The 20,686-nt window shown below is 40.6% G+C and overlaps 1 protein-coding gene across 1 annotated transcript in view; it reads right to left on the bottom strand.

Annotated features, from left to right (window-relative positions):
• Nucleotides 1-556: 556 nt before the first annotated feature.
• Nucleotides 557-20,686, bottom strand: part of tmc3 (transmembrane channel like 3) — a 32,132-nt gene continuing 12,002 nt past the window's right edge. The window contains exons 8-22 of the mRNA XM_030047645.1: nt 19,441-19,588; nt 19,095-19,138; nt 17,246-17,393; nt 16,804-16,913; nt 14,724-14,802; nt 13,615-13,869; nt 12,678-12,806; nt 11,972-12,039; nt 11,476-11,604; nt 5,066-5,176; nt 4,616-4,741; nt 4,428-4,506; nt 2,903-2,945; nt 2,544-2,817; nt 557-1,574 (exon numbers count right to left, since the gene is read on the bottom strand). Coding sequence (XP_029903505.1) covers nt 557-1,574; nt 2,544-2,817; nt 2,903-2,945; nt 4,428-4,506; nt 4,616-4,741; nt 5,066-5,176; nt 11,476-11,604; nt 11,972-12,039; nt 12,678-12,806; nt 13,615-13,869; nt 14,724-14,802; nt 16,804-16,913; nt 17,246-17,393; nt 19,095-19,138; nt 19,441-19,588 — 2,761 coding nt within the window. The remainder of the gene's footprint in view (nt 1,575-2,543; nt 2,818-2,902; nt 2,946-4,427; nt 4,507-4,615; nt 4,742-5,065; nt 5,177-11,475; nt 11,605-11,971; nt 12,040-12,677; nt 12,807-13,614; nt 13,870-14,723; nt 14,803-16,803; nt 16,914-17,245; nt 17,394-19,094; nt 19,139-19,440; nt 19,589-20,686) is intronic.

The raw sequence follows: 20,686 nt of genomic DNA, 5'->3' as shown, positions 1-20,686 counted from the left end.
TGCCACTTTAACCTAATGTTTTAATATCACGACCCACAAAAACATAAAATTGGGGACTAATCCCCTTATATTTTAGGTTATGGTAGGGCGTAAGAGATGTGCTAAACATGAGATTTGTCAAGAATAAATTGGCATTCATTTTTTTTAAACATATCATAACACAGTGGTGTGCCCTGCCCTTTGAAAATACATCTAACTCTACCTTTCAGGTGGTAGACTACTTTGTGGTATTTTATGGGGAAGCGATCGTAAGTCTGATATTGTTGGTGATATTTTAAGTGTTTTTATATGTTTGTTTTATTACACTTGTGCACTGAAATAGTCTTAATGCTTCATTTTATTGATACACAGTGTTATGAAAATGCAACAAATAATTGCTCTACATAGGTCTTTGACAAATGACACAATACTACACAGAGGAGGGAAAAAAATCACAATGGTATATTATAACAACATATCTGTGCTTTTGATGCAGGTTATTTGCCGCTGATAGATGGGCTATATCTATGATCCTTTGATAAACACATTAGCAAAAGACACCGTTATAGCAAGGCTGTCAGACGTTGGAGCAAACTAGGTCATTTGACCCTGAGACATTGAGATCAAAGCTGGCTTTGGACTTCTTCTTGGTCAGCTTTCCTTGCCTGGTGTCAGACTTAAGGTAACGCTCCTTGTTGTGGATGACCTGAATGTACTGGTCGGTGCTGCTGTTCTGCTGGTCACTGCTGGAGGCCAGCGAGGCCGAGTCCGACTCGGTCAGAGAGGGCTCCAGCTGCTTCCGCCTGGTCTTGGGCTTCACCTGTGGCTCCATGTTCCTGGTCCTGGCCGGGGACTGACTGTGCCGTCCTGGGGAATGTGTGTGACGTCTGGTTTGGACCAGGAGAGGCTCTGCTCCTCTTGCATTGGTCTGTGAGTGGGCTTCTAAATCTTCCCAGTCCATTTCTCCTTCAGCATCCTCCTCTTCATCCTCCTCTTGGGCGCCATACCTTCCCCGAGCAGAGGGAGCGTCTTTTGCCATGGACAGCTGGCTCTCTACACGCTCACCAATGTAAAAGCGTGCCGGCTGGTGGAGGTCAGAGAGAGAGCGAGGCCGATGAGCCTGCCCGAATGACCCCCTCCTCATACCCTTTCCCTTCCCCTTCCCCTTTCCCTTCCCCTTCCCCTCTTCCTCCTCCTCTTCCTCTTCGCTCAGATGTGGCTGTGATGGGTGGGCGCGGTGAGGGTGGGGGGTGCGAGGTGCATAGCGCTTGATGTTGCGCGGGTACAGCTCCAGGATCTCTCCGGGCTCCTCCACACAGTAGTGGCGTGGGATGCGCGTGGCCGAGCGCAGCAGCTTCTTCCTGGCGTCGTGCTCGTTGAGGATGACGTAGCGGGTGGCGTGAGCGCGCCGCCCCATGTAGCTCTGTGCAGTGATGATCCCGGCAGCCTCAGCAGCGTGCATGGGCCGGATGGTCTTCCTGTACAGGGGGTCAGAGTGGATGCTGTCAGAGTAGCGACCTGGGGGATTGTACGCCACGTGGTGGTAGGACTTGGACCTGCTGGTGCCACTGGGGCCACCAAGAAATGGTGGGTGCCTGTTATGAGCAAAGAGAACACAAAATAATTAACATGTATTGAAGGCGGACAGCCAGAGACTTAAGAGTTTCAAGCACAGATATGTCTGGAAGCGATCATGGGAGTCTACTAAAATGAAAATTTAAACTTGAAAATGACAATGTAATTCTACAAGAGTATTACAATTTTCCACATGTGTATGTGGTATTCGAGTAAAAATTCAAGTATGCTTGATGGCTGATATTCAGTATTTAAATTTGACGCTGGGTGAGGCGTGGCTCAGGAGGTGGAGCAGTCGTCTGGTAACTGGAGGGTTCACGGTTCGATCCCCGGCTCCTCCAGAGTGTGTTGAAGTGTCCTTGAGCAAGATACTGAACCCCTCACCACTCCTGATGGACAGCTAGGCTCCTTGCATGGCAGCCTCTGCCATCAGTGTGTGAATGGGTTGATTTGAGGCAAACGCTGTAAAACGCTTTGAGTGGTCAGTAGACTAGAAAAGCGTGATAGAAATGCAGTCCATTTACATTTTGATCAGCTAAAATGTACATTTTAGTCAAACGGTCGAATCCTATTTATTCAGTAACATTGTTTCAATGTATAATCAACTAAAATTTAAATGTCAATTCCCATTTAGATGATGGTTGATGCAACATTGATTCAGAGTCAGTTGACATTGATTCAACATAAAACCTAGGGGACACTCTGTATAATTTCAATGTCGGGTTTCAACATGAATTCAGTATTTCTGCCTGACCACATTTCATCACTCTTTCAATCACATGTTGCTATCTGGGAATCAATTTAGGTTATGGGCTTCCCTTAGACAATCAGTTTCATTCTGATCAATTCTACAGTAAATCAGTCCTATAATAAATAAGTGATTAATAAAAGCATCATGTCAGAGATGGACCGCACTTTCTGTCTGATACCTGATTTTCAACAAAAGGCCGGTTTCTACCCAACTAACAAACCAGTGCTGTGTAGAAGACCTGTTGGAGATGTGCTGCAACCTGTGTTTGTGCAGTATCGACACTGTTGGACTTCTGGAGGATCCAGCAACACTTCCTCTGTTTAGGTCGGCCCTTGATGCTGATTGGGTGATGGTGCGGATGCTGTTGCCACGGTGAACAGGGGACTGAAAGTTGGTGACGCTGCCGTTGCGTCGTGGAGATGGCGTGTGGATGGAGGACTCGTGGCTAGTGATGTCGCTCTCCTGTTGATCCGACTTCTTATCGGCTGCTGTGTCTGGAGCCTGGAGTCGTGCTGAGAGGGGGTTAAAGGTCAGGGGTCACGGCATGATGAGAAGTAATGGAACACATTAGAGGGAAAAAGCAGCAAAGACGGTTACCTGCAGCCATCTGGAAGACTTTCTTCTTATCCTCTGTCCGCTCCTGAGGGGATTTCAGGAAAACTTCTGTTAGATGTCATGAGTCAGTGATATAATGTGGAATACATTCCACGATTTATTTTGTGATTCAGATTTTTTTTTAAAATCGTTTCTTTGACTTTGACTCAAATATGTTTTGACTTAAATATTATACTTATTTACGTTTTAACACATCCGTTTAAGGTCATCCCCACTCACTAGAATCCCTTAACTTAACTGGACCCTGAAAAAATGAAGGTGCTCTGTGTATGAATTAAAAAATATATATGAGGTGCTGAACACTATTTTCAACTTAATTATCAAAATTAGTACCTGAATTTGTTCTCTTTCAATACTCCTCAATTTGAGTTTGGAAATGTTAACTTTAGCCATCACCTTTTCTTAACCCTAAGGTTAGGATACATGCATTTGAGTTTTAAAAGGGTCAGCTACTGAAAAATGTAAGAGGACTTGTACATTAATTGAAGAAATTTTGAGGCGCATCGACTTAATTTTAAGTAGAATTAAGAGATCAGAACTTGACATGAGGATCTCATTAGGGAGTGTAGTGTGTGTTCAGGGGAAACTGACATATTAAGGGTTTTGTGTTTGAGATTGATTACCATCGCATCCAAAGCTACAAAACTATAAAATCCATCTGCATTACGCCTAATCAAGCAGAAAATGATTAAAGTAATTGTAATATTAAATGCTATAATGTATTCATCATAGTGGCATCACTTTGCCATCCAACTAGAGCAGTGGTTTGAAATATTTTTTCAGCCAAGTACCCCCTGAGCGGTGCCAAAACAAAACAAAACAAACAAAAAAACAAAACAAAACAAAAAAAAAAAAAAAAGCCAGAAAAAAGACTTTATTAAGAGGTACAATCCAGTTCCATCAGTGTCTGAAACAACAGCCTGATACTGATATTTTGTTTGTTGTGCTTTTGTTTTTGCTTCATTTTCATTTCTTTCTCCTTGTTTCCAGCTGTATCTCTGCTTCAACCACAGTAATTATATATATATATATATATATATATGCTCTTCCTTTTTATGTTGCCTGAACATATGAAACTACTATACATCTCTCTTATGAAACTTGATAAGAGAGTCCAGTCCCCTCTGACTGAGATCTTGTAGAACCAGCCTGTTTGCCCTGATTAATTCAGAGTGTCAGGACTGTTGCTGGCAGGAAATCTTCAATCAGGAACTGATGAATCAAAACGTACGAGTGAATTACAAAAAATAGCAGCAAGGGAGCATCCAATCCAGAATAAAACAAGGCCAACAAACCACCTCCATTCCACCGCACACTACTGACTACTGACATCACCTTATTATTGGGTAATGAAGTCCTCAAAATTCAAATATTTACCTCTCACTGCCATTTGGGGCCACCACTAGAGATGTGTAGTGAAGCGTCAGTGAAAACCATTACTTAACTCCAGCCTAGTAATTCAATGCATAACAATACATAATATTGCTTGATCCATTTTGAGACTCACAGTCTGCAGTTGCATCCTCAGCTGGTTGTTGGTGAATTTGAGAGATCTGGCAATGGCCTGCAGGTAGTATATCAGCATGCTGAAAAAGACATGAGTGCTTTAACACTACATCAGAGCTGCTTATATTAAAGTTTCCAGTTAGTGTCTCTGCATACAATGTGTGTGTGTGTGTGTGTGTGTAGCCTTACAACAGCAGCAGCAGTGCTGGCAGCACAACAACAGGGCTGGTGACGTAACTCATCACTTTACTGAACCACAGGGGGAAGTCACTGGTGATTGTCTCAGAGATGATATCATAAATCTTCTCCTGACCACTGTAACACACACACACACACACACACACACACATGGGCACACAAGCACAAATAAATCCTCTGACAACTGCAGTACAAAGGAGGTGGAACCAAAGGTGCAAAATGCACTGTTGCATATAATGAAATCCACACATCCTATTCCATTACAACATTTTACTGTTTCCCTTTGCCAAATATTATTTATGATGAATAATAGCTTGTTATTTCCTCTTCCTGGTGTCATCACTCACTAATGTAATCTGTGTATTAAAAGTGTAGCTTACATCAGATAACCTTAAACAAGTATCTCTTTTCAAACAAAAAAAAACCTGAATCAACTGTCACCTGAAGGGGCCACAGTGCTGGGACGGCCTGTATCTTACTATGGCAAAGATGGTGGGCAGCATACACAGAAACAGCATGAACAGCAGCATAGCCAGGTAGAAATTGTTTGATCTGAAAGAAGAAAAAAAATATTATAATGCAGAGATTGCTGACATATTTTATTTTGTAGAGTGGAACAAAATTTTCTAAATGTAACTAGGTATGAAAAAAATAACTAATTAATTCACTTTCACAAATTTGCTGTGTTGTTTTTTAATCACATTTTTTCTACATTCCAACAACCTTCTACAACCTTGACATTTTTCTCATTTCCCAAGCAGAAAACTTTGTTCAAAATTATTATTATTATTTTTTTTTTTTTTTTTTTTTTTTGGTATATTTGGTCTTAAACATCAACAATCAGGGTGGAGAGGAAGGTCAAGAAAATTTTGCAAAAATATAAAAGCACAGTAATAAAAAATCCACTTGGGTTTTATTGTTTCGAGCAAAATCACATAAAAATAATTATTCATTCTTCACCTTTGATCAAAAAATCAAATAATAAAAAAAGAAACATTCTTAGTAGTTTCTCCATGCTTCCCTGGGCTGCTAATCCAGAATACTGTGTTTGCATCTCTCCATCCACTTCCATAGAAAAAAAAATCTCACAAAAACACTAACAAAGCGGATTATGCCAAAATAGAAAGCAATTCCCTGTACCCATGTTTTTCCATGTAATTGCAATTAATTTTTGGAAGTACTATCAGGTTGTTTCTTCCTGGTGCACGGTTACTATGCAGATGTTACCTATAGACATTACCTACCGGATCCAGTTTCCAGTTCAAATCGGAAAATAACAAGAAAAGAGCTGTTCACTTTCCTCCCAAAATGGGTACAGGGACTCATTGTTTTTTATTTGGCATGACACACTCTGTTATTATGGGACTTGATTTGCTGCTCTGTTGAAGTGAATGGAGAGATACAAATACACTATTGTGGGTTAGCAGTCTAGGGGAGCTAATAGCTGCCTTCCCACTGTCATACCAATAACCCTGCCAGGTTTGAAGATAGCCCTGGCCCCCAGTGGCATGGCAGTGGAAAGACGGCTAATGAGGATATTTCACCACCATGTGTGCTCGTATCACGCCCAGTACCTACACAACCCCACATGTTACCAGGTGAAGACTTCTTAGCCAGACAATATCAATAAGAACAAGTTTGATAAGAAATACAGAGCTGATGAATAGTTTTTACAGCCATTTTAACTCAAAGGCTTGGCTAGATTTGACTTTCTTAATTTAGTAGAAATCTACAGCTGGTTGATTTCTATAGAAATCGAGAGCCGCTTGTCTGTTTTGGGCAACACAATAATGCCTGTTGGGTCTGTGTCAGGCTCGGTTACTATGCTCTCAGGCTCGGGTCAGGTTTGGACAAAAATATGTGGCCCAATCCGTACTCTAGTACCTACCAGCTGCTCTCGCCTCTACCCCCACAGCCATGTAAGCCCTTAACTCCACCTCAGACCTCAGTTATGGACCTCTCCTGGCCCATGGAGAAGTGAAAAAGAAATGCAACTGGCCTAGGCAAGCACTAGCACGCCTGCATTTGCGGAGACAGTGGAAAGCCAGCTTAGGAGGGCTTCTGTAGTTACTTTAAGACACTGGAAATTCCTGTTTTATCTGAGCCTTACAGGTGGGACGTTTGGCTCGGGAATCACTGAAATGTCCCCTGGGCCATGCAATTTGTGATGTAACTGGGATGTAAAATCTGGCACAGTCACATAGACAATGAATGAGGCCGTGACTTTGTTGGATCAAGGGATTTTTGTGTGCACCCAAATGAGGTTTACATTATGGCTCATATCTGTTGGAGATTCTAGAACATGAACTTCACTTTAGGATGACAACAAAACTAATCATGTTATGGCTCTAGTACTAAAAACTCTTAAGTCTGTTTCCATACAAAATGTTTGGCTTTTTGTCTATCCCTTTCCATGCTCAAAGCCTTCATGTGCAGCAATAAGACAATATCACTGTTGTCTATTTCTGATTGTCTATTTGGCCTAAATTGGGTACAGTAATAGTCACAACTGCCAAATGCCGGGTGAATTTGAGTGCCAGCTAATGCCGTCATCTTTCTTTTTGTGAGCCTTGACACACACAAACTCCATATGAACTACAGTCTGCCTTGGCTTTTGTGCCTCTGGCACTTTCATGATGAAAACACACTTGACAACTCCAGCACTGAATGCTCAGGTTAATGTGTGAAGGCTGATGCAACACATTCTCTTTTGAGAAATGTCATTTTCCTTTCACCACGCCTTTCATTACCATTTTGGGTGACTTCAGAGTTCTTTGAGGAAGAGCTAAAGAGCTAAGAGAGGATGACTATTTTCTGACCTCCTCTGATAGTCTTTAGCAAAATTTTCCATTTTGTTTCCACACACACACACACACACACACACACACACACACACACACACACACACACACACACTGCAAATGTGGAACTAAAGACCTTTGTTCAACCGGTCCTGGGCAGAGGTGTGTCTACATAACTGAGTTGCCATCCATGTTGTTTCAAATTTCATGTGGTGACTGACCTCATGAGTCACCATGAAATGAAAAATAATGAAAAATGACTAAATACCTGGCATGCATTTCTATATCAAAATTACTTCCTGGAAAATGCTTTTTTCATTGTTGCTACAACAGTATGCCAACATAAACCTTCCAACCACTAACCCATTTTTGAAAAATCCCCTCTCAACTCATCTCATCATATATTGTAAAAGCTGACAATTTTCAAAGTTACAAAAGTGGCAAGATTGTACAGTGGACTGTATGTTGGTCTTGAATCTTTGCCCCATAACTGTGTTCCTTTTCCCTATGACCTCCAGATTGTGTAACATTGGCTGGAGCTGATTCATTATGTAGAATATGCAATTTATGACAGCTCAAGATTTTGGCCTCTATTTTCATGGCGAGGGGTTAGATGTTAAAACCCGGCCAGGGGAACACGGAGCAACTAATGAGGGTATTTCACCAGCATGCAGAGGTTATAGGGAGGGGTAACTCAAATCAGCTTCTCTTATTCTGTTGAAAAACAGTGCACTCCCTGCCTCCCTGCACACTGACATTTTCTAATGGAAAAGATTAGACTGGCTTCTCTGGTCCTCTGTTTTTCTCTGCATGCACAGTCCATGCTAACACATTACTTTCCCAGGTTGTCAAATACTGCAATACTGATTGGTCACACCTCTTTTGCGTGCCAGTGTCAGATGGTTAGGGTTAAGCAACGAAACCACATGGTTAAGCTCAGGGAAAGGTAAGGTTTAGGCATAAAACCACTTGGTTAGGTTAGGGTTAGGTTAGGTTTAGGCATAAAACCACTTGGTTAAGGTTAGGGAAAGGTTAGGTTTAGGCATAAAACCACTTGGTTAGGTTAGGTTTAGGCATAAAACCACTTGGTTAAGGTTAGGGAAAGGTTAGGTTTAGGCATAAAACCACTTGGTTAAGGTTAGGGAAAGGTTAGGTTTAGGCATAAAACAACTTGGTTAGGTTAGGGTTAGGTTAGGTTTAGGCATAAAAACCACTTGGTTAGGTTAGGGTTAGGTTAGGTTTAGGCATAAAAAGCACTGGTTTAGGTTAGGGAAAGGTTAGGTTTAGGCATAAAAATGGAAACTGGACATGATTTTGGTTATATACAAGAAGTCTCATTGAAAATGGAAATCAGGCTTGCATCTCATGTGTGAAGGTCCGTGGTTTACATGCCCGCCACCCATCCCAGCACCTGTGTCACCATCCCCCTTCTGCGTCGGTATCAGACACCGAAGGGCGTGACCAAGCTGTGGTACGATCTGGGAATGAGAATGGGCTGTCCATGCAGAATAGGCCTATATCACTATACATCCATAGCACCCAAACATGGATTTATAGCCTACTGCACACATAGTTTGTCTACCAGTATTTTCTTTTTCACTTTTTCGGGTGACTTCACGTTTCAGGAGATGGTTTAAACTTGATGTCATCAATCTGAGGACAATCTTTCACACAACAGTGCAGTTGCAGCAACATTTGTAGGCTTATAGAGATAAATACTGATCAAACCCTTTGTGTTGTTGAGCTGTGTTACGGATTTTCTAGCTAATTTTCTGTGTTTTTTATGGTCCAACTGACACACCTCAGAGTGGTTCCCTAGTTACGGCTCCTCCTAACTTCCTCAAAAATTATTGAAACAAGACATCATCAAAATGCCATTTGTAACTTTAAATGGGTCTAACACTGCCAGTTGTTTGGCTGCATTTACATCACTGTTATTACACATGCTCTGGCCCATTCAACTGAGCATAAAGCCTGATTAGACAGAAAGGGTGACTTGCAGCCTACATTTATAGGAGGGATTTGGCAGTTTGGCGAACAAGAAGCTATGATGAAACCATGTTTAAAGCACCTATGAAAATGTATTTAGTCATCACGTTAGTTGACATTAAGTTGATTTGTCATTCACACATAGCACAGCAGCTGCCATAACTGTCATCTAAGATTATCCGCCCTCCACCACGCAGTACTGACTAAATGTTTTGAACACATGCCTAGAGTTTTAGCTGCTGCATTTTGTGTTGCGGGCCTGTGATGACTGCTACAGTGCTGAAACAAAATCCATATCATCACCAGTAGAAATACAATATTGCTGGTGTTAAACACTTTGAAGTGCTTGAACACTCCATAATCGCAAGTAGGGGATGTTAAAATGGCTTTTTAATTATCAGCAAAGTGTCAGTATCAATCTCTTTCCCCTTCAGCTGAGCTGGATTTAATGGCTTCCATGAAGGGTCTCGCAGTAGTACCATGCACTGTGTTTGTGTGTGTGAGTGTGAGTGTGTGTGTGTGTATGTGTGTGTGTGTGAGTGAGAGAGAGAGAAAGAGAGGTAGAGAGGGAAAGAATGTGTGGATGGATGCTGTATTTTCCACCACATCTGGGAATGACTGATAAGGCCTAAAAGAGGCACCGACAGCCTCGTTATATAAATCAGAGTGGGCTGAGGGCGAGAGAGACTGTGTGTGTGTGTGTGAGTGTGTGTGTGTGTGTGCCTTTGTATGTGCGAGTGTGTGTGTGTGCCCTTGTGTGTGCACTTGTGTGTCTGTGTAGAGAGACTGCTCGCTGATTTGTCGCCATCACCAGGGAGCTGGAAAATGAAATGAGAAATCTAGCTAGAAAACATGGCTGATAATGTATGATATGTAATGAAACTCTCTCCCCGTCCAGGGGGAACACCAGTAGCCCTCAGGACGGGGAGCACCGGGACTGTGGGCACTGTTTCAGTTGTACCAGAGAGAGAATCCTGTCCAGACACCGAGGCAGCGCTGAAGAGAGAGAGTCTGGAAGCGCTGTGATGTAATGGCAAATCTAGCGTGGGAGACATTTGTGTACTTTCTGACTCTATAGCCATTTTAACACTTGCATTCCTTAGCTCTGTGCTAACTAAGCCCAAGGCTAACTGTAGCCCAGGGTTACAGTTGTTACAATTGGTTACAGTGATGCTAGAGTACTTCCTTGTTTTATGAATGAATGATACACAAGTTGATGTAGTTGTACTGTGTGTGGTTGACCAATCAGAAATGTTGCCCCGCAATCCCTCCCCCAAGGGTTCCTGGCCGATCTGAAATTCCCTAACCCTGAGTAGAGACTTTTTCTTGGTTTAAAAGATATCCCATAATATCAGAACAACATTTTGATCTTGATCCCTGCGGTCAAAACGCAGTTCCTCAAAAGGTTTCTAGTCCCTGCACTGCAAAAACGCAAAATCTTACCAAGATTATTTGTCTTATTTCAAGTCAAAAATGTCTTATTTCTAGTCAAAATATCTCATTACACTTAAAATAAGACATGATCACCTCAGAAGAAACTTGTTTTTAGACAATTTTCACTTGTTTCAAGTGAAAATTCACTTGTTTCAAGTGAAAATTTGCTTGTTTCATTGGCAGAATTTGCCAGTGGAAAAAGTGAAAATTCACTTGAAATAAAGTAAAATTAGCTTGAAACAAGAAACAAATTTTGCCAATGAATCAAGCAAATTTTCACTTGTTTCAAGCAAATTTTCACTTGAAACAAGAGACAATTGTCTAAAAACAAGTTACTTCTGAGGTGATCATGTCTTATTTTAAGTGTAATGAGATATTTTGACTAGTAATAAGACATTTTTGACTTGAAATAAGACAAATAATCTTGGTAAGATTTTGAGTTTTTGCAGTGTGGGAAAGGTTCCTGTGGTTGAAATGGGCTTATTAGAAGTTACAAGTGTGAAAAGACAGCCCAGAGATAACAGGGGACTCAGCCCAGAGCGAAGTGTTGTGTGAAAAGGACTTGTGTGTGTGTGTGTGTGTGTGTGTGTGAGTGTGTGTGCATGTGTTTGTGTGTGTGTGTGTCACCTGGAGGCCCTAAACACCTGCTGATGAGGAACATTACAGGTGAGGACTGCCCAGCTCCTCAGATACATCAGACCAATCAGCTTCAACACATTGAAGGCAGGAAGACAGGGAGAGAAAAACGCCCCCATCCTGGAGGGACAATACACATGCACACACACACACACACACACACACACACACACACACACACACACACAGTGGGGTCAGCTCACACCCCATATAAAAGACATTACATTCAGCAGCTCATGGTTTCGCTTCATTATGTTCATTGCCACAAGATGACATTTCTGAAATGAGTTGGGGAAATACAGTCCAACCAGCCATAGAGATGTAATGGAGAGATGATAGCAGGCTCAAGTCTTTTAGCCAGGGTCACAGGGACCAACCAGCCTATTACAGCTGAATGGGATCCTGTACAGAGGTGATACAGTGCAATTACAGTGTCTTCAGGATTGAATTTTCTTGTCAAGTGTTTTAGATCATTTATCCCACTTACCAGATCATCCCTTGGTTATATATCAGGTGCAGGACGTTCTCAGCTATTTTGAATTCTCCATATTCAGGCTGAGGGAAAGAGAGAAAGCATGGTGATTGTTAAGCTGTTGCATTGTCCCTTGAAAAAGGAAAAGAAAAGAAAATCAGTTTTTCATATATTAGGAAAATCAAGAAGACTGAAACTGATACTTTTTATTTTTTGAATAAAGTCGGCAATAGCAGCTATTTTGAGCCAATATTCAGTGTCGTTAAATATAATTATTTTCATTCCAAAAATGTACATGTATTCAGAGTTCTCCCATATTTCTTCAAAAAAAAAAAAAAAAAAAAAAAAAAACTCTGCAGCTGCATTTTGACCATTATAGGACTCTAAAACTCCCAGATTATAGTTATGACTGCATTATAAATATTGGCGCTGTGAAATAATGACAGTTATCTAGTATAGCAGTCAGTCCAGTTACTTCTGAATATTTTGAATCAAATGTAGAGATCATTTTATAGCATTTAGCCCCACTGACCCCCATTATATTCTCTTTTTAGCAGGTGCTCAGCACTGCCCCTGATGGACAAAAGTCTGTACTGCACTGTTTTCTTTTTTTTGTCACACAGCAGCCAGTCGTGGTGGTTCAGCTTTCTCTCTCTGTAGGCTTTGTTATAACCTTAGCAAAGTAGGGGTATTGGGGCAGAAAATGGTAAAATGAACTTACAAACTTGCTCTCCAGATCCCAGCAGCAGCAGTCGCTCAGGTAGCGCACCACCAAACCTCTGATGAAGTCAATAAGCAGAATGCTGGCCACAGTGAAGATCATGTCAATGATCGACAGCTTCAGCATCTCCTGAATACATAGTACACACACATACACACATACATTTTATTCTTCACCATGAAACCCTGGACTGGTGCCTGTATGCCTTGGTGGTGCCAGTCTCATTAAGTTACTGAAACGTCTCTAGCTGCACGTTTTATTCTATGCTCAATCTGTAGCTCAGGGTCTCACATGAGGAAAACAATTTCACAGGGACATTTTCATTTTTCTTGTCAGTGTATTGTGGATAGAGACTATTAAAGATAAGGATGTGAGTAATGTCTTCAGTGATCATCCAGTCTGTAAAGAGAGAATGGTGCAGGGAACAATAATGCTTAGTGGTGTGAACATGGAAAGGAGGCAGTTAGGTCATTTACCCTTTAAAATGATTTCCCGAGCCACGTGTTTGGTACATTTCCAATGCTGTGTAACCATCATATCTTAATTTTGAGAATGTAAAAGAAAATTGTTCTTTTCAATCACAATCAGCAAAAAATATCTGTTGGGAGAAATATGAATTCAGCTAGGCTCTCCTCTTTCCTGATAGAAACATGCATTAATAAGCAGGATAGCAGTAGACTGTCTTTCACTCTCTCAAATAATATCCTTGTCAGGGTGGAAAAGTTTCTGAAACAGCACTCATATCATAATGGGACACAAAAACACTCTATTGCAAGACTGATTCATAAAAATTAGGTATGTTTGTAGCTCCTAGGGGCAGAGTGAAGGAGGTTTCATTGGAGGTTTTACACACTTGTGATGCTGTAAAATCCTCCCATACTACGTTTTCTGGCATGTGAACATAAAATATAAAGGAATCAGCTGTAAGGCAGAGAACCTGTCCAACGTAGGTCTCCCAGCACTGGTCCTGCTGAGAGCGAGTGTTCTTCTCAAACAGTGCTGTCTGGTTAGAGATGGTCACTGTGCTGCTCTTGGTGCTGTTACTAACATCTAGCACCATGGCGATGGTCGCTATGGTGCTGTTGCGATGTTCGGAGACGTCGGACACCAAGGTGGAGAGGCTCTCCTCCTCTGGCTGGGAGATGGTGGCCAGGAAGGAGCTGTCAGACCAGTTCCCTGGACTCACAGGGATCTGAAAAAAAAATTGTAACCATTTCCAAGTGAACACTGTACTGTGATATGGGACTAAAGCAATGAATGTTGGATGACATAAGAGTTTGCTAAAATGTACCAAAATGTCCTAAATGAGTCACAAATGCAAGAAAAGCTGATGTGATTAATGCAATACATCGCATCAACCAGAAATTAATACATTTGAGGGTGTATGGGCGTATAACTTTGAACATTAGGAGTCCAAACATCTTAATACACTATCAGTTTACCCTGGAGAATTACAGGTTTCTTTGATTTTCATCCCATTAAGAGAGGAAAAAAACAGCTAGCTCTTGGAGAATAGATGACAAAGTGCTAATATTCAAAATTAATTCAGTCGCATCGTCTAAATAGATATAGTCCAATAGATACAGAGGTGCTCCCAGAGGTGCTGAACTATTTCATTCCTTTTTTTCCCATTCATGCACCTTGGAGGTGTTGTGAGTTTTTTGCCAAACCCATTTCAAGGAACATTTTATTACATTTTTACATGTTATGACATTATTTAGCAGTTACTGCATTACCAGGAGCTGGGGACACATATTGTAAACCGTCAGATCATAAAATGGACTTTTACAGCAGTTTATGACTATGTGAGAAACTACACTGAATAAATGGCAGGAGTATACAGTGAGGTGTAGGCAGACTGCATGGGGGGAAAGCAGAATCACTGCAAACTGCGAAGATTCTATACTATGAATTATATGACAAACAGCTTTTTATGGCGATGGCGTGAGAAACCAATACTTTGTGACAGACAGCATGAGTAGTTATTCAAGCAAACAGCCAAACAGAGTTGATGTAAGAAAAAAGTGTGAGAACGTCTATACTCACAGCAGAGCTCATACTGTTGACCTTATCAAGAAGAGCAATAATGAGGCTGTAGAGATTCCCCAGGTACAAAACAAGCACCCTGCAAGGCAAAGCCCATATAAGCAATACTACATTGGAGCAAACATCATTTGTAACTGAAGCTGTCATGGCAAATGTGGCACGTTCATGGTCCCAAATGACAATGACAAATCCATTGTTTGAAATTGGAGGACTTCATTCATTAGAAATAATGTGATACCAGTAAAATGCACACAGCTTTTTCATGTTCACCAACTGGGACACCCTGGGATACTTCATAACAAAGCCTCTTTTGATCTTTTGCATCTTTTGTCCCAAAAGAGACATGAAAGGCAAAAGATCCAACACCAATAAATGTAATTTTCTCTGGGGGGAGCCTCGCTTGCTGTTGTTTAGGAAGATAGGTTGGATTTTGCTCTTACTTTATGTTTCAAATCATCACTTCCTTTAGGAAGAGAAGCAGGGTTCCAGTAGAGTAGGGGCTGGAGTGGAGTGAGACCCTCTATATGACACATGAGCAAGACAAATCTAAACTAAATCGAAATATCCATTTTCCATTGTGATATCCATCACAATATACAATGCAAATTTCAACCCAACACCCCCAGGCCCCTCACCCACCCAACCAACCACTGGGGTGACAGCAGCTCACAAGAAATAGAGAATAGAGGAAAAAGATTGATAAATGATAGAAGATAACATAAAACACCTATGTATGCTATATATGTTATGCATCATATGTACCTTTCATATTATACAAATATGCCAGAATGATCAAATATGACCTTACAATGTTAATACAGCATGCTGAAGCATTACACTGCACAAATATTGCATGACAGTAGCATTTTAAATTGCACTGTAAATTCAGGTAATTGCACAGAGATATATTGACATGATATATGCATGTTCTACATTATACAGTTACACAAATATGACCCTACAATGGTAGTACACACACGTGGTGTGTAGTTGTCATGGCTGCGGCATTGACTCTAATTATCTCCAACCATCACTCCACGGCTCTACAATAAATTATCAACAGCAAACCTACTAGCTCGCCTCAGTGTTCTGCTTTTCCGTCCCAGAAAAAAATCACCCAGAACAGTAGCATTATTCTACAAAATATTGCACTTTTGTTGGAAATGTTAAGGACAAATGCAAACAGTGTTGTGTGACAGACTTCCATGTATAAAATAAACACTGAACTTGTTTTATCATGAATAAATCCACTTTGTGCATCTCTTCAGTGATTTACATTTTTTACTTATAGGGCACCTTTAACAACAGCCAGCTACCTAACCTGAGTTACATTCATATTTGCTCATATTTGCTTGCTATTGACTACCCCAGGTTCAATTTGAAAGGCTAAACAAGCTAAAATATCTCTGGGTGACTGGGACAACACTGTTGCTGCTGTGTTGACAAGAAAAAAATCATGATCATTATTGTTTTATCTGTAGCTCAGATAGCCTCCTTCAAAAGTCATCAAATTGATTGTTTCTTGACAGTGAACATCTGAGTCCTCTAGACTCTAGATGTCAACTCTAGATTCTACAAAGGCTCTTTTGATCAAGTTGTCTGATGAGGGGCTGTTACCCCACGCTACAGCAACTTTTTATGGCCTACAGTTCCCTTTTAAAGTTTTAGAGTTAAGTGACCTCTAGTGGTGCTGTAAATAATGACACTGTGGTGTAGTGTTGAGGGATTTTGTTTTCAGCCACCCAAATTATTAGCGAATGGTAATTGGACTTGTTGCATCAAAAACAATGTTCAGAACAGGAGCAAATACTGACTCGTTATCTCACAGAGCCGATATCTGCCTAGTTAGCAAGACGTTTTTTAACCAAAAACATAATTTGATGTGGGTAAATTGATAGGGTGTCAATTGAGGATCCTGCCGTTGCAGCCATTCTCAATGATTTAGGGTACAAAGATATTTTCACATATTTTTACATTAAAATATATCTTGGTGAACCTTTAAATACGACCCACCCCCACTTTAAACAAGTTTACTTCAGTTATATTTGGTTATATGCAGTGTTTGCGTATGAGGGTTTACCTGCCGAGCTGAAATCGGAGGGAGGTTCGTGGATGGTACATCTCCAGCTGAGCCACCAGCTCAAAGGCAGATGGGGCGATCATGGTGATCAGAGAAACCACCACGCTCACCTGGAGGGAGAAATGACATGAATTTGCATTCCAAACTGTTGAGGGTTTTTATACATGTATAAAATATACATTCCAAAAAAAAAAAAAAAAAAAAAAAGGATAGGGCTTAGCCAGTAACCAGTAACAGCAATGTTTGACTTATGAAGCACCATAGTCTGCTAGGAGGTGAATTGAATTAGCAGCTGTCATTGACAGATGGACATAAACGAAGCCTACAATAAACAGACTCCCTTCACTGAATTAGTCTCAAGTCTCCAGTTTCAGCGATTCCTTGTAATTGTATTGTACGGTGAATAATCGAATGAGTGTAATGACGATGATGTTCTGGCTACCTCGTTCTTCTCCCACAGAGTCAGCTCGGGCTTCTCCTGCTCCAGTTTCTGAGAACGATCCACCACAAAGTAAATGATGTAGATGCTGCCAGCCAGTGACAGCAGCACCAGGATGTTGGCTAAGATACGAAGGCTGATTAAAACTGCCCTGAAGAGAGAGGAACAGGACAGGAACACAGGAATCCATGCATCTGTTTAGAGCGTGCTGAATTTCATCTGCAAATGCACAGCGTTTCCTGCAGAGTTTTTGAGTAGAGAGGGATATGGATACTTTCAGGCCTGATGGCAATATTTCTGGAGTATGCAATGGCTGTATCACAGCTTGTTGGGCGTATACATACAGTACATACATGGCTCTTGCACATGTATGTGTGAATACACTATATTCACACAGACACTGCACATGTATGTAGCTCTTTCGTGTCCTATTCCTATCCCTATTTTATTTCCTATTCCTACCGTTTTATTGTATATCTGGCTAAAGTATAGGGCTAAAACAGTTAGTCAATGAACTGATTAGTTGATTGACAGAAAATTAATTAATTATGATTTTGATAATCCATCAATCGCTTTAGTCATTTATCAAGTAAACGTACCAAAGATTTCCTAGTTGTTGCTTGGATGCTATTTGCAGACATCACTTTGGGTTCTGGGAACTTGTGATCAGCATTTGCCATTATTTTTTAAACAATTTATAGTGGAAATGATTAATAAAATAATCAAAAAGTAATCAACAGATTAATTGACAATGAACACATTCATTAGTCCAGTTACAACCCTATTGGAGTGTGTAGGGAAAACAGGTGTACGTATAATGTAGGGTTTGCCCCAAAATTCTTAAAAACTGTTAACAATATGAACCGAAGTTGCCAATATCTGATATTTTGTGCAGTAGGAAGAGACTGAAATGCAAGGATCATCTACAATATATTTTATTTAGCGCAAATATGCCAAAGACTAATGTTTTGGCATCATCGATATCTGAACTACAAGGAAATGGCTTCAATATGTATAACCTCTTCTTGATAGAACCAGAAGTGAAGGAAGGGGAGGTGCTTCAATTATTTAATTATTCAATTATTAAATGTAGTCATTTCCCCATCCACCAAATAGTGATAGAAAAATCACAGAATAATTACAATATTAAAAATATAGCTAGAATGATTCTATGAACATACAAAAGTATAATAGCAAAACAACTAAAAATAAAAAGATGACCAAATCTAAGCTTTCTGGAGAGACACTGAAACAGTGTAATATTATTGAAATCTGCAGTAAATATTAAAGCAAACCGACTGCATCATGTCCATCATGTCAGGGGTGGACGACACTGACTGGACAACATCTGATTTTTAATAAAAGTAAAATATTCTCCTACAGCACTGGATGACAAATATATGGTTTTAACTCCTATAAGTGCCATATATTTGCATCTGAAATTGTGTCTCCTTTCATACTCCCATGTGCGAATATGCATTCATCTGTGGCTCAGCGCCATTTAGCCTTGATGCCTGAGGTGTGGAGGATGATGAAGAGGCTTTGGGCTGCTGTGTCAGAGCAGTCACTGATGGACTAATCCAATTTTAATATCCTCCGCAGCTCCAATGTTGTCCTGTTAGTGATTTAAAGGCAGTAAAGGGCCATTTGTATGAGTTATACCAGGAAGAGGATCACTGGTGGGGATGAGCTACTGGGATTCCACATGCCGGATGCTGCACATCAGGGAACAAGCAAAGAGGTACAGTGTAACAGAGCACAAGCTGACGGAGCCACTTTTGGGGTTTTTACATTGGAGAGCGCTAACCAGGTACCATCAGCAGAAAGCCAGACTCACAAACAAAATACTTACAGACTTGTGTCCTTCTTCTTCTCCTGCTCTTCAACAATGGCTTCCTATAAAAAAAGAAAAAAAAAAAAAGAAAACAAAAACAAACAAACATATAAAGCTTTAATGTAAAGTTATGTAAAGTTTATGTAAAGTTTTAATGTATTCTGAGCTTGTGAAATTGGGTGACACATACATATTATTACTTTTCCTGCAGTGAATACTTGGGAGTGACTTTTGTAATTTGTGCTTTCATTCTTTCAAGGTGGTAGGATGTAATTTTCATGTCCGGAAAATTTCTTTTGACTTAAGTCTGTGTGTGTGTGTGTGTGTGTGTGTGTGTGTGTGTGTGTGTGTGTGCACATCTGACCCTGATGTTGTTGACGATGGCAGCTCCTTTGCTCTCCGCAGCCTCTGGGTTTCCTATCAGGTAATCCCAGGCACAGAAAACCCGCCAGCAGAACGTGAAGTTCTCATCGGAGGCGCTGGCCAGACTCAGACGAGAGTTCTTGGCCATTCTGGAGGAGTATTTTTACGTATTATCACATGAGACACACACGTTATCTTTCATAGCAACACGTTTATTATTTTATGAATCACTGATGATCGACTATGACTGCCGTCTTTCAATATAAAGTCTATGTGATTCATTTTACACTAGTGGATCATTGTGTGGTAGAATGATGTGTGGATGAATTTGAACGACAATGAAATGCATTGTATCTTACAGCAAACAGAGTTAAATTGCAGCTAATTAGATTTTGGGGCTCAAAGTCATTTTATGACTCAAGGTCAAACAAATTGCAACAGAAACAAACTCAACTGATTTTGTATCCTCAGTATGTCCTGAGTGAGGGGAAAAAAGCCCCGAAGAATCCCACTGGGGGAAAGTTTCATAAAATACCAAAATATATCCCATTCAAACGCCTATTACCTTTTTTTCTCATGTGAATAGGGTAAAAATTTTAACCTTCAGGTATCACCATGAAAATTGCTGAGTTGATTACTTACATATAGACAAATAAAAAAATGTATTGCAAGGTTTTTGAAATTGTTTATTGACATGAGCAAATGGTGCATATTTGAATTCTGTACACACTAATTTGCATAAATGCTACAACAGATATAAACCTTGGGTATAGCCAGGTGAAAATCTCATAATCAATCCTGTTGACATATAACAGTCAAATACTAAACATTAAGGTCTGAATGGAACCCATTTAGGCTGCCAAGGAACATTAAGGAAGAAGGAACTTCAAACCAGTCTTTAGTGATTATCATTGTAGAGATGAGGTTTGGAGTTGGGTCCGTGAGGCTGTTTCTGGGAGATAAGTCTCTAGTGTCTCTAGACTCTAGTGGTGCAGCCACAGTACAGCATTAGCATTGTTCGACCAAGTGCTACCCACAGCAAAATGACTGTTTGATCAAAAAAGGTATATTGTGGCGCTCCCTGATCTCAGCAGCAGTCACTTCCTGAAGAAAGGAGCATGTCATAACTGCTCCACTAAGGCGGTAGCAATCTTAAAAAATGGCAGCCATTTTGAAATTTCTAAGTGGTTACTTGTCAGGTGACCCATGGAGACAGCTCATCCCAATTTTCATGCTAGTATCATAAG

Source organism: Myripristis murdjan, chromosome 3, assembly GCF_902150065.1.
Source record: "Myripristis murdjan chromosome 3, fMyrMur1.1, whole genome shotgun sequence".
Lineage (NCBI taxonomy): Eukaryota > Metazoa > Chordata > Actinopteri > Holocentriformes > Holocentridae > Myripristis > Myripristis murdjan.
This window is presented reverse-complemented; position numbering and strand designations above follow the sequence as displayed.